Source organism: Halichoerus grypus, chromosome 6, assembly GCF_964656455.1.
Source record: "Halichoerus grypus chromosome 6, mHalGry1.hap1.1, whole genome shotgun sequence".
NCBI classification, from domain to species: Eukaryota; Metazoa; Chordata; class Mammalia; order Carnivora; family Phocidae; genus Halichoerus; species Halichoerus grypus.
The window spans coordinates 93,488,776-93,504,148 of record NC_135717.1 but is presented as its reverse complement, the minus strand read 5'-3'; the positions used below and the strand labels follow the sequence as shown (position 1 = coordinate 93,504,148).

The 15,373-nt window shown below is 35.9% G+C and overlaps 1 protein-coding gene across 2 annotated transcripts in view; it reads right to left on the bottom strand.

Moving 5' to 3' along the window:
* The window catches only part of AEBP2 (AE binding protein 2), a 92,032-nt gene that overhangs the window by 55,077 nt on the left and 21,582 nt on the right, over positions 1-15,373 (bottom strand). For both annotated transcript variants that reach the window (XM_078075703.1, XM_036073118.2), the window contains exons 2-3: positions 13,487-13,694; positions 5,006-5,113 (exon numbers count right to left, since the gene is read on the bottom strand). In XM_078075703.1, the coding sequence (XP_077931829.1) occupies positions 5,006-5,113; positions 13,487-13,694 (316 nt within the window). The remainder of the gene's footprint in view (positions 1-5,005; positions 5,114-13,486; positions 13,695-15,373) is intronic.

Here is a 15,373-nt window from a genome sequence, read left to right as displayed (position 1 = left end):
CTTATTCATTATACAACAAATACTGTAACAGTAAATATGAAAAACTTTTTGAAGTCAATTGCTTATACATTTAATTTCTAGATAGTCCAAGCTCACCAATCTACAGAAATAGTTCTAAAAATATTTCAAATTGCCACAACAAAGTATCATATACATATATGAAACATGCTACTCACGGGGCACCTGAGTAGCTCAGTAGGTTAGGTGTCCGACAATTGATTTCGGCTCTGGTCGTATCTCAGGATTATGGGATGGAGCCCTGCAGAGTGCTCCACGCTCAGTGGGGAGTCTGCCTGAGATTCTCTCTCTCCCTTCTCCTCTGCCCCCCCCCCCACACGCTCTTGCTCTCTCTCAAATAAATAAGTAAATCTTAAAAAAATAATAAGAAAGAAATGCTACTCCCTAAATAGTCCACTCATTCTTTTATGCTTCCTTTTCTTTCTCTCAAAAGCTATTAATTCTGTAAGTAAATAGTGGTGATGGCTGCAGAACACTATGAATACACTAAAAAACTACCGAATTGTACACTTGGTAAACCTTATAGTATGCAAATTATATTTAAATATTAGCCTCAAATGATTTCCCTACAACCATTAAGACAAAACTCTTAGATTTTCTATAATACCCTCTTTTTTTTTTTAAGATTTTATTTGAAAGAGAGAGAAAGAAAGAGAGAGAGAAAGTACAAGCAGGGGGAGGGGCAGGGGGAGAGGGAGAAGCAGGCTCCCCGCCGAGCAGGGAGCCCGATGCGGGGCTCGATCCCAGGACCCTGGGATCATGACCTGAGCCAAAGGCAGACACTTAACCAACTGAGCCATCCAGGCGCCCCAACCCTCCTCATCTTCATATACTAAGGGTAGGCAAAAATTTCTTAAACAGAATACAAAAAGCACTATTTAAGAAAAAAAAAAAAAGTTGGTAAATTAGGTTTCACTGAAATTAAAAACTATTCTTCAAAAGATCCCATTAGGAAACCAAAGACAGGAGTGCCTGGCTGGCTCAGTTGGTGGAGCACATGACTCTCAATCTCCGGGTTGTGAGTTTGAGCCCCACACCGGGTGTAGAGATTACTTAAAAAAAAATAAACAAAATAGGAAACCAAAGACAGATTGGGAGAAGGTATTTGCAATACATATAGATGACAAAGAAATTGTATCCAAAATATATTAAAAATATATATAATAAAAGACAAGCCAGGGACACCTGGGTGGCTCAGTTGTTAAGCATCTGCCTTCAGCTCGGATCATGATCCCGGGGTCCTGGGATCGAGCCCCACACTGGGCTACCTGGTCCACGGGAAGCCTGCTTCTCCCTCTCCCACTCCCCGTTTGTGTTCCCTCTCTCGCTGTGTCTCTGTCAAATGAATAAATAAAATCTTAAAAAAAAAAATAAAATTAAAATAAATGCTCATGTTATTTTTAAAAAAAAAAAAGGAGAGAGAGACAAGCCATTCAATAAAATAATAGGAAAAGGCTTAAATAGGCACTTCCCCAAAACAGGAAATTCAAATAGCCATAAGCACATGAAAATGTGCTCAACCTCACTTCTCATCAGGGAAGTACAATTAAAGCCAAAATGAGATACCACTACAAATCTACCAGAATGGCTAAAATTAAAAGACTGATAATACCAAGATATAGAGCAACTAAAACTCTAATTCACTGCTGGTGTGAATGTAAAATGATACAACCAATTTGGATAAGAGTTGTAGTTTCCAAAGCTAAAAATGCCCTATTCTATGACTTGGTAATTCCACTCATAGGTAAACAGCCAAGAGAAATTAGGTTAAATAAAATGCTACAGCCAGAACTAAGCCAGGATGACTGAAATCATAATAGAGCCGGGGGAGATTAGAGGACAGAAGAATAGACTAGAAAGGGAATTAAGAAATTCCGTTTTACTGAGAATATTTTTCATCAGGGTGGTGGTGGCACAGGTGCATACACACATATGAAAAATCAAACTGTTGAACACTTAAGTATACTTTAGACACTTCATTGTACATTATAACTAAAATATTTTTTCAAAAAAAAGAGAATCCCTCAAACATCACCACCTCATGACCTTCTCTCTATAGTTGACGCCCACTTACTTTCTACTACTCCTTCCCAGTCCTTATTATAGTATTTTTAATTGATCCCTAATCCCTGTTTCCAGAGAACCTTTCACAGGTCACTATTAAAGCATTTAAAACATTTCATTACTTACATCTATTTAGAACTGTATACATCTGAAGAAATGTTAAGTTCCCTGAAGAGCTGAGGCCTGGCTTTCTTATTCACCTTGCTTCCAAGGTGCCTAGCACACTGCCATGTATTGGAGATACCAATAAATGTTTTCTGCACTTGATCTTAGCCAAAAGGCCGAGAAGCAATCAATAAATGTTTTCTGGATTTAAATGATGCCTATGGGGATGCCTGGGTGGCTCAGCTGGTTAAGCGTCAGCCTTCAGCTCAGGTCATGATCCCAGAGTCCTGGGATGGAGCCCCACATCGGGCTCCCTGCTCAGCGGGAAGCCTGCTTCTCCCTCTTCTTCTGCCTGCCGCTCCCCCTGCTTGTGCTCACTCTCTCTCTGACAAATAAATAAAATCTTTTTTAAAAAAATCAATCAATAAATAAATTAAATGATGCCTATGACTTACAGAACAATGCCTCACTAAATCATTCCCCTTAACTTTTGTCTTTTAAAGACAATTTGTTTCCCCCTCTCCAATGGCAATCTTCTACCATTTCTAAAAAGAGGATTTGGGCATAAATAAATAAATAAATAAATAAATAGAGGATTTGGGAGAAAAAATGCATCTGACAGGCTTTGAAATGGATCTGCACATCATAATCAACCAGCAGGATTGCTGCTCTAAATAAAAATTTATGGAAATACACAAAATGAGAAAGTACATGATTCTTCTACTTTAACAACAATAAGCTCCTACATTTATTGGATACATACTATACAGCTCTATGAGGTAACTATTCTTACCAGCTACACCTTAAATGGGAAGTTTAAAAACTGTCCCAGATCATACACTTCCAGTACCTACCAGGGCCAGGATCACAAGAAAGACTAGGGTGTTAAAGTTATATAAGACCCACATGCCAAGAGAAAGCTCAATGAGACCATTTATTTAAAAAAGAATAAAGAGGGGTGCCTAGCTGGCTCAGCCAGTAGAGCATGCAAATCTTGATCTCAGAGTCATGAGTTCAAGGCCCACACTGGGCACAGAGCTTACTTAATATAAATTAATTAATTAATATTTTTTAAAATAAAAAATAAAGAAAATTTGTAAGAAAAAGAAACCCAAATAGTTAAACATATGAAAAGATCCCCAAATTTCCTCATAATGAAAGAAAAGCAAACTCAAACTACATTAGGATGCAATTTCTCATCTATTAGACTGGCAAAAATCCAAAAGTTTGACAACACCTTCTTAGCAGGGCTATTGAGAAGGCAGATGCTCTAATAATGATGATGAGGACACAACCCCTAGGGTGGGCAATTTGGCAATATTTATCAAAATCACCAATACTTACATAACCTTTGATCCACCCTCTCATATCACTTTTAGGAATTTTTCCTACATATATAATTATACATGTACAAAATGACATTATGGTCAAAGATTTATCACTGCAGCACTATTTAAAATAGCCAAAGACTAGAAATAACCCAAGTGTTTATACAAGTTTGGTTAAATAAACTGAAAGAACATTCTCTATGAACAAATATAGAAAGATCTCTAGCATAAAGTAAGTTAAAAGAACAAGGTACACATACATGCAACAAAGATATTAACAGTGGGGGAAACTTGGTATAGGGTATAAGGGAGCTCTGTAATCTTTATATTACTGTAAATCTAAAACTGCTTTAAAATAAAAAGCTCAGGAGCACCTGGTGGCTCAGTCAGATAAGCATCTGTCATGATCCTGGGGCCCTGGGATTGAGCCCTGCGTCCGGCTCCCTGCTCAACGGGGAAGTCTGCTTCTCCCTCTCCCTCTGTCCCTCCCTGCCAATCATGCGCTCTCTCTCTCTCAAATAAATAAAATCTTTAGAATAAAACAAAATGAAAAGCTCATTTAAAAAAATAAGGTATAGACAGTATACAGTTCACTGGATTACATGTAAGAAAGGAGAATGAAACTACATATTTACCTGCTTACACTTTCATAAAGAAATACTAGAAGAATTCACTGGAAACTAGTAACAGTGACACATATTTCACGAAGAAGGAACAAGAAAACAGGGGGCAATATTTCTCAATATAAGCTATTATTTTTTTTTTAACTTGTTAAAGATTGTCTTTCCAAAAAAAAACGGAGTAATTTTTAAAAAGCAGCTCCACAAGAATTATCTCCTTCTCTAATGAAACCCAAGGAAAGTTTCTGGCACAGTATTTACATACCAGCAGATTATGAGTTTAACAACTATTAAACTTCTCTAAACACAAACTTTTAACCTCTATGGTATATGCTTTCCATAATTAAAAACCAAAATATTTTGTTCAATTTTTAATGAAGATAAATAGAAAAATGGTTTTTATAAACACTTGCTCTTCATACAATTTCTCAGAATACACCTATTAGACGCAGTAATTTACAACAAAGCTCAGTAATATGATCTCAAAACTGAGTGAAAACAATCAAACCCCTTAATGTTGTACAATTTCACTTTTTTGTATAATAATCAGTGTTGTTTGCTAATAAAAAGACTGAAACCTATGGCAGTGAAAAAACAAAGAGCACGAAGTATTAAAAGCCACCAATTTTAAAGACATGTATTCAAATTGGTCTGCTCATTAGCTATTTTGAAGACCCTAAACTCACTTTTTTTCTGTTCTCCAAATTTTAAGAATTGGATTATCTTTATCTCCACCTATTTTTTAAATTCCATGTATCCACAGGAATGTCTAAACAAGTGCTTCTTTTAAACATTTTAAGAAGGGCAAAAGTATGCTCATTAAGAAATACACCAACTAAAAGTTAAAACAACTCACATATGCTTACTTACCTTGAAAGGTTTGTCTCCACTGTGTGTCAGCATATGCCTCTGTAACCAACTCTGACTGGTTGACGGAGTGTTATATACTTTGCAACCTTTCCATAAGCAAACAAATACCTGTTAAAAGAAGAGCCGTAATTTTCATCACTCATTTCAACAGTTTTATTTCTTGTAAATTCAAATGAACACGTTGCAAGTCTTTAATTGACAAAAAGAGCCATTAATGTATGAATCAGTCAAAATGCTTAAACTTTTGAACTTCCAGTATGAGAGGCATGGTTTTAACCTTTTCCCCTTAAGGCTGCTGTCCAATTCCTTAAATGGGGACTGACAAACCAATCCCAAAGTGTCACTGAGAATGAAATATACAAAATATTAACAATATATCCCTAAGGAACCAGGACTATACACCATTATTTTTATATTTACTACATGAGGGAACAGGCATGTATTAATCATAAATATCAGGAAAATATAAGGGTATAAAGAAACAATAAAAATAAATCAAAATAATCAAATATTAATTTTTAAAGATGAACTTAAAAAGATTAGTAAAGCAATTAAATTTTTCTGCTCTTGATTCCTTATTCTCACATGCATACTAATACTCAATTTTACAGTGTTCATTAAAAATTATTTCTAATTATCTTGATTATGAAGCAAAATTTAATACAAAATGTTAAATTAATACAGTTGCAAAAGCAATGGGCATAAACTGTTCTATCATCATGATAGATCCACATTCCTGGATTCACGTAATTGAGTATAACTGGGCTTGGAAAGTATTAATCTAACAACTAACAATCTAATCTTTATCATCTTCCTACTAATGAGAGATCAGTTTTCTAACATTAAATTTCCATCAAACTGAACACTGAAAACTGTCCCCCAACATCAGTAAAAGTATGAATCCACTGTAATCATAACCTTCAAAGAATCATTTATAGGCTCTGCTCTCTTCTAAGGTAAGAGCAATTATAAATAGAGCGACACTTTGAAGACTTTACTATATGTAGAACAGAATAAACTTACAGAACTGAAGAAACAATCATTAAACAGTTTAAAATAAACTTTTTTTAAAGCCTAGAAAAATCAACAGTCTAAAATAACTGAATTTTGGGGTGCCTGGGTGGCTCAGTTGGTTGGGCGACTGCCTTCGGCTCAGGTCATGATCCTGGAGTCCCTGGATCGAGTCCCGCATCAGGCTCCCTGCTCGGCGGGGAGTCTGCTTCTCCCTCTGACCCTCCCCCCTCTCATGTGCTCTCTCTCTCTCTCATTCTGTCTCAAATAAATAAATAAAATCTTTAAAAAAATAAATAAATAAAATAAAATAAAATAACTGAATTTTTACCGAAAACCAAAACCATTTTATATCAGATAGGTCTAACAAGGCAATACTGCTTTTGCTGTTTGACACAACTGTTTAGATACATATCCTGACTCCTGTACAGATTGGCTAATTTCTTTTAGTTACTTTTAGTTAAAGAGATATAGAAATCATTACCTTTCCTCCTTCATACTTCAAATCCCTGACCCTAGTGTAGGTTTATAAAATGATTCCTGAAGTTCCCAGTAATTAAAAGCTACTTTTTAAATAAATGTGAAAAAAAGAAAAAAGTTCTTAAAACTACATGTATTGGGGCGCCTGGGTGGCTCAGTTGGTTAGGTGACTGCCTTCGGCTCAGGTCATGGTCCTGGAGTCCCGGGATCGAGTCCCGCATTGGGCTCCCTGCTGTCAGCAGGGAGTCTGCTTCTCCCTCTGACCCTCCCCCCTCATGCTCTCTCTCTCTATCTCATTCTCTCTCTCAAATAAATAAATAAAATCTTAAAAAAAAAAAAAAAAAACTACATGTATTATCTTGTGGAAATTAATTCAATAATGTTTAATAATCACATGCAGATGATCAGTGCTATCTATCAATTTCCTGACTCAAGACTACTAGATTCTAAGTCTTGAATATTCAATTCAAGTAATAAACAGGACTCAGAGGTTTAAAATTCTCTCACAAGTCATACCACATAAAGAAAAATGCCTTAAAGCAAGTAACTGGAAACAAAATTAATGTCATTTATGTAATGATTTTTATAACAGTGAAGAATTCTGCTGTCTTAACTCTTAAGTAAGCTCTGTGCTGAGTAACTTTCAAACAATAAAGGTAAATACTCAAACACTGCCCCTACCTAACATTAGCCAACCACTGCATTTGAGAGCAACAACAATCTGACTTCTCATTTTTTTCCCTGGTAATAAACATGAATATGGAGACAATGGCAGACTGTAATTCCACTCGATAATAGCCTTCACTCTGAGTAGGTATGGGCTAGACTCTAGATGGAATAATGTCTAGTAACATTATTAGAGAAACACCTTCAGGTTCAAAGAAAAACCATAACCTTCAACCTAACACATTTTATAGGAAATGAAGTAAGTGTAAAAAGAGACCAAAGTTAACTATGTTTAGCTATAATGGGGTGAAATATTTGGAAAATAATTCCCGGGGATGGGGGGTAGGGGAAGAGGAAGCACTAAAGTTGCACAAAGACAAAAGAGGCACCACAACACCACACCAAGGATCCATAAAAACCACAAAACTGTTTAAAAGCTGAATTTTTTCCCTAATCTATGTTAGGAAGACACTTTGATTAAAAAAAGTTCAAAATCTGACAAAAGGGTTTTTCTTCTAACGTGAGTTTTTAGATGCACAGTATCTGAAAAATGTTTTCATACCCAATTTTTAGAAACTTTCTCATTGTAAAAATTAACCCTGAAAACCAAACACCATAGGAATCCAATCCAAATGTGAAAGGAATTATTCAAAAATAAAATCTGTCATGGTTCCTCTATACCATCTTAAAACAAATTAAGATCTAGCTGTATTAATTAGAATGCTGAGGCACAGAGGTGCATAGTGTAGTCTCTCATGATAGGCAGACATATAAGGTTTATTATTAGATGTAATAGAAACAGGGGCGCCTAGGTGGCTCAGTCAGTTAAGTGTCCGACTCTTGATTTTGGCTCAGGTCATGATCTCAGGGTACGCTCAGCATGGAGTCTGCTTGAGAGATTCTCTCTCTCTCTCTCCCTCTGCTCCTCCCCCTGCTTGTGCTCTCTCCCTCTCTCAAATATATAAATAAAATCTTTAAAAAAAAAGAAAAGTAATAGAAATAGCACAAAAGTAAATGACCTGAATTCTATCCAGAGCTTTCACACTTTGCAGCAATGCTGGAAGAATACTTATCTAAACCTCTATTTCCTTTTTCATCAAACACTGTGAGCACACATTTGCTAACTCCAAAATATGATGAAAATGCAAGATTATATATTATATGCTCTCTCAGAAGGACTACTTAACAGAAAAATTGGGTTTATAATAGAGACTGGCAGTCCTTTCTCAAAATAACTGCCACCAAATTTTTCTGCCAGACTGTCTTAAGAAAAAAGAAAAGAGGGCGCCTGGGTGGCTCAGTTGGTTAAGTGACTGCCTTCAGCTCAGGTCATGATCCTGGAGTCCCGGGATCGAGTCCCACATCGGGCTCCCTGCTCAGCAGGGAGTCTGCTTCTCCCTCTGACCCTACCCCCTCTCGTGTTCTCTCTCTCATTCTCTCGCTCTCGCTCTCAAATAAATAAATAAAATCTTAAAAAAAAAAGGGGGGGGGGCGCCTGGGTGGCTCGGTCGTTAAGCATCTGCCTTTGGCTCAGGTCATGATCCCGGAGTCCTGGGATCGAGCCCCACGTCAGGCTCACTGCTTGGTGGGGGGCCTGCTTCTCTCCCTCTCCCACTCCCCCTGCTTGTGTTCCCTCTCTCGCTGTGTCTCTGTCAAATAAATAAAATCTTTAAAAAAAATTTAAAAAAAGAAAAGAAAAGAAAAGAAACCCCACACAGTTATCTAAAGAATATTTCTGGACTACCAAAGAATCTTCAAATTTATAATGACCTAACTTAAAAGATGGAGAGGTCTAAAATTTCAATGTTACAGGGAGGTTTGGGCTTTCTGCTGAGAAGTCTTCTGGAAAACCTTCCTCATTACTATCAGAATAGGTCAATTTTACCTTAAGGGAACTCCTCCAAAATGCCCCAAATTAAAAAGAATGGTACAAACCTGGGGACCAAGTGTAAATCTCCTTCACTTTCGTCAATTTCTTTGACCAAATGTACCAAGGGTATTTTTCTGACTGTATTCATGGCTTACTCCTTTGACAGCTTGTGACAGTATAAAGATACATGCACTTAAACCTATCTGGCCACTAACATTTCACACTTGGAAGTGTACAAATGAATCCAACAAAATTTTAAGTAAATTGTAAAATCTACTGCAAAAGAATACAATGCAACGTGACAGAATCTAAGTATGCGTAAGGAAAATTCAGTTAGTAGTAAGGTAAATTAAAACCAGCCAAGTATGGGGTGCCTGGGTGGCTCAGTCGTTAAGCATCTGCCTTCGGCTCAGGTCATGGGCCCAGGGTCCTGGGATCGAGCCCCACATTGGGCTCCCTGCTCAGCAGGAAGCCTGCTTCTCCCTCTTCCATTCCTTCTGCTTGTGTTCCCTCTCTCACTGTGTCTCTCTCTGTCAAATAAATAAAATCTTTAAAAAAATAAAATCAGCCAAGTATATTCTAAGTAGAGCCAGTAGGCAATATAATTTATATGGAGGGGTGGGGAAAGGGGCTAGTTTACCAAGGAATTAGATTCCTTTTGCAGTAAAATGATACAAAAAGATTTTATATAAAACAAAAGATACACCATCTACAGTCAGGAAGGGGTTGAAGGATTTCATGGATCCCTTAAGCTTTAATATTTCTTAGGAAAAAACCCAGCTCACTCTTTTACAAGATTTGAACAAAGAGAAGAGAAACAAAGTATTTTTATATGTAATTATTTTGTCTCAAATTCAGTTTGCTCTTCCAAGACCTAAAATGACAGCTATAATTTTGTTTTTTAGCCACATTAAATGAACATTTTCAATTTTCTCTGTTAAAAGATATTTAATAAAAGAGAGAACAAAAATACTTAATAGAACACTCAAATTACAAGAATTAAGTATTTCTCCTTTATTGCAAAAGGTATGACCAATTTCAGGTTGTGTTCAGGAGATACCAGATAGGCAATCAAAACTCAAAGTGACCTCCTAATGATTTCACTTCCTAGGAGCATTCCAATTTAACCCTGAGTGTCTACAAATGTCATTTTATATAGCATATAAAGGTAACTGACTTCATTCAAGTCTTTGAATATCATCCCTCCCCCTGCAAATCTCCCTTGGGACCTCTACCCTCAAACACCCAAGAACATATACAAAAATAACTTAATAAAATGACACATGTAAAATAACTCCTACATCAAGAAACAGATTTCTTTCTGGCAACTGTTTTTTTAAAGTGAGAAATAGTTAAAACAGAAAGAACAGAACACTAATGGATGTTACTGAACCACTGAAATCCTACAAGACGAAAACTTTCCCACCTACCAAGACTTCAGTGTATATTAAAAGGACACTGGAATTTGAAATTTGATTAGCAAAATAGTTCAGTCCAGTTTTTGAAATCCAGTCATGCATGGAAGTATGGACCCAAGAACACAATTCTACCATACCTAACAAAAAAAGGTTAACTTTTTTTTTTTAAGCTTCTTTGTTTTTATATTTTAAATAGGAGCACTTTCATAAATGTTCCTTAAAAGGTACATTTCAGGTGCTTGAGTAGTGGAGTTGGTTAAGTATCTGACTCTTGGTTTGGGCTCAGGTAGTGATCTCAGGGTCGTGAGATTGAGAACCTCATCAGGCTCTGTGCTCAGCACAGAGTCGGCTTGAGACTCTCCTGTTCCCTGTGCACCGCCCCCCCAAATAAATAATCTTTAAAAAAAAAAGTTACATTCATAATTTGGTATTTAAGTGGTTAGTTTAACTTTTGAAATAGAAGAATCTACCCACTTTGATATATGAAAAGGTCAGGAAAAGCTACTCTACCCAATTTCAGTCTCCAAATATAGTTACAGTCCATGTGACATGGCAACATAAAAAGTTTAAAGGGGGGGGAAGAAGTTTCTAAGCTGTTACATGATGGTTTTATTTTCCCAGGGTGACAATTAGAATGGGATGAGAAAAAGAACAGGATTAACATAGTATTTAGATCTTGCTAACTTACTGCTCCAATAAAACTGTCATCTTTTAATAATTAGAAGCATAAAATCCTCTAGAGGTACCAATTTTTTCCTCATTTGTTTCTGTTCCATCAAGACAGTTTAACACTTGGGGTAGAAGAGAAATAAGAAATCTAAAAAAATAAAATTATGTCATGAAAATCATCTGTTTTCCACATACAGAAAGTAGAATAGTGGTTACTAGGTGCTGGGGAAAGGGAGGATTAGGGATTTACTGTTGAATGGGTACAGATTTCAGTTTTGAGATAACTGAAAAAATTCTGGAAATGGATAGTGATGATGGTTGTACAACAATGTGAATGTACTTAATGCCACTGAACTGTATGCTTAAAAACAATGATTTTTTTAAAGTTCCCTTCAAAGAGGCCATTCAAAAAAAAAAAAGTCCCAGCCAACACCCACTTTATTTTAAGCACAAAACCAGATCAAGATTTCCTGTTATATAGCTGTGTCTAGTTTTCAAAGTTTCATTCATACTTTCATTCTGAAAGCTTAAGTCTATGTACCAATGACTGGTATGTAAAAAATAATTTGAATGTATTTTCTCCACTGCTGATTCTTTAACATTTGTAGTTCAGCAATTAATGTCCTTCAAAGATCAGGCCTCCTTTCTGTGGTCAAAACAGCATTAGTCTTAAAAATTAACCAGATAATCTTATAATAAAGTAATTTTATGAATATGCATTCAAGAAATGACATGGGAGCAGGGAGGTTCATTTTAGCAAGTTTATACTTATAGAAATACCAAGACTTCATGCCTAGCTCTTTGATATCAATAAAGTAAATATAGCTGCAGTGATTACATGATACATTCAGTCTGCACCTCCATTTTTTCTACAGATCCTTAAAGGGCTAAAAACTTTCTCATAAGGCTGTGTACCAACTCCTCAACATGTAGGATCCAACACTTACAAATGTGAAATTCTCCCACACCTACTAAGAGAAGCCCAGTAATCCATGATCCTATATATAGTTGCTAAGTAACTAAAAAAGCATCATGCCATGGCTCAAAATGCTATCTTAGTGACATATACCAAGTGACGTCAAGCACTGGCTCACAAAAGGCAACTCTGTAATAAATAGGAAACCAACTTGGTTGATAGTTCACACTAAAAATCTGAAATATGTGAGAAGGGAAAAAAGACTATTACAAAAGTAACCTAACCATTGAGCTGGGCTGGGTTAGAAGGTGAAAATACCATATGATGGGCAAAGTTCATTAATATACCATCTGTTGTCAAAATCAAATCTATTAAGACAAATCTTTACTTATCAAATTTAAGTAATCAAAAGATTGTTGACACATTACAACATATTGTGACAATGGCAAAGACTTCTTAGAAGAAATTTCAATGCACAAATACCACCGGTTAAAATGTTAGAGATGCTTATATGGTTGCATGGTTTTTTTTTTAAAAATCAATAATGCAATCTAAATATCAATGCAACCTTGGAAATAGTTACCCACTCAAACCATAATGACCTTAACCATTTTAATATCAGTATTATCTCAATAGCGGTGGCAGGCTGATAGGAAATTATGTGGCCTAAAGATTATCTGTACTTACAATGTGACATTAATTTCTGGAAAATGCACTAAAGTGTGGTAACTATTCAAGACAAACCTAGTAAAGTTGAAAAAAATTTCAAGTAACATTATAATACTTTGATCCATTACACTTTGACTCACCTAATTTACTTAGCTCTTAATTCACTATCCAATAAAAATTATATAAACTGACACAATTAAATGTATTCCTAAAAGGGTATAGGTCAATACTCACTAATCATAACTTCCTATCTAAGCCAGCTCTGCTAAGACCTGGGAAAAGACAATCAGTTCTCATTCACAAATAAGAATGCAAGTTGTCATTTAACAGAACTCTATATATTAATCCTGGTACCAATAGTCTCTCCAGTTAATTTCAGCATCAGAGATAATTTAGGACCATTCTAACAAAAGAAATCCTAGATAGTGCCAACTCCTAAAACTCAAAACAGAAACTTGGAATAGGCTGCATTCATTTATTATATTCCCACTATATTTTAGAAAGTCTAGTATTACCACTATATTTTAAAAAATTGAATTTCTTCCCACTATATTTTAGAAAGTCTAATTTCTTCTAAAGGCAAATAAAATCCAACACATATTATGTTCTCTATTTGATTCCATCAAGTATGTGCGAAATAACCAAAGGAAAAAAATTGTGAAAAAATAAAGCCTGTGTAAAAACAATCCCAAATCACTTTGAGAAAAAAAGCCTAACTAGCAATTATAAATTAATAAAACTAATGAAAACAGGGAGTGAAAAAAAGAAATGACAAAACCAACCCCTCCTCGCTGACCATCTACATGTATGGAACGGATGTGATCTGCCAGATCTGGACTAGAGTTGAAGCAAGCCTGGCACTGGTCCCAACAACAATTATAGGCAATATTTTTGCTTGAAGAAGTAGTGCTTCCTTGTCCATTCATCATTGCTGGAGTTGAACGCCCACTGGAAATTGTGCTGTCTACATCCATTATAGTACTGCTTATGCTACAAAAGAAGAAAAAAGGCTGTGTTATTCCTAGAAATTCACTAACATGAATATGATCTTATAAATAATTAAGATTACTACTTGACATTCTGCTCCATACAAAGCATACTAACCATATTTTCTATTAGAAAACAACACAGCTTTGAAATTATTTAGTTGGCAATGAAGTGCAAATCAAGGCAAAAAACACTAGTACCTCAAAACCAGATATGGAATAATTTAAGCAACTTTTGGCAGACATGAACTCCCCAATACTAAAACCTACAGAAAACACACAAACACACACACGCATACACACACACACAGCTCAACACATTTCATCCCTTCCATAGTTCTAAGAAGCACAATAAAGTAACAGAGTAATAGCTACTCTAGCTATAAATACTTAAGAATCAAGAGTATCTTTACAGTTCTGCAAGTCACGTGTTAATCCAAAATCTTATCTTCTATTCACTAATCTGAGGACACAACTGCTTGTCATAGCCTACCTCTCTCCATCTCAAAGAAGTTTGGGAAATTGTGCTGTATTTTCCCTTCTAAATAAAAAAGCAGGGACACCTGGGTGGCTCAACTGGTTAACCATCTGCCTTTGGCTCAGGTCATGGTCCCACGGTCCTGGGATCAAGTCCCACATTGGGCTCCTTGCTCAGCAGGGAGCCTGCTTCTCCTTCTACCTGCTGCTCCCCCTGCTTGTGCGCACTCTCTCTCTCTCTCTGACAAATAAAATCTTTTTTAAAAAATTAAATAAATAAGCAGAAGAGAGAAAACTGGGTACAATCAAAGTTTCCCTGATTTTACTGAAGTCCAAATAAAATGTCTTTCCTGGCCTTCAATTTTTTTTAAACTCATCTCAATCCACAAAAAAGGACTGAAAAGCCAATCAATCCTTCTTACTTTTTATTTACTAAACAAAGTATAACATATTAGTAACCCTTTTATTAAGAAAATCACGTATTAGTAGAAATAAAAGTAATAGAACTCTGAATGCCCAAAATTTCATAAAATGAACACAGTTTTGCCTTCCTTTTAAAAGCAATCAATTTAGGGGAACCTGGCTGGCTCAGTCAAGAAGAATATGTGACTCATCAAATAAATAAATAAAATCTTAAAAAAAAATCTTTAGAGGTGCCTGGGTGGCTCAGTCAGTTAAGCAACCAACTTGGCTCAGGTCATGATCTCAGGGCTGTGAGATCAAGCCCCTCATCAGGCTCCACGCTAGGCAGAGTCTGCTTAAGGTTCTCTCCCTCTCCCTTTGCCCCTCCCCTCGTGCTCGTTCTTTCTCTCTCCCTAAAAAAAATAATTTTTTTTTTAAATTAAAAGCAATTCATTAAAAAAAATTTTTTAGTTATCTTCCCAATACAGAAAGTACAGGGAAGTAGCTTCAACCACAGAGGCGTCAACAGTAACAACGTTTGCAGGCTAAAATCCATCAAAAGCTATGTATCTGCTTGCAATTTAACAAAAATTATGAAAGTTATATTAACTCTTAAGGGGTATGCTTCCCTACTCCCAAGTTTTTAATTACAGAAAATTTCAAAAACACAGAAAAGTGTATCTAAATCTTAACTTCACAATTTACATTTTGTCCTTTCTGCTGTAATTTTTTTTCTCAATCATCTGCAAGTTGCAAACATGATACTTCAACCACAATTATTTCAGAACACACCTTCTAAAAATA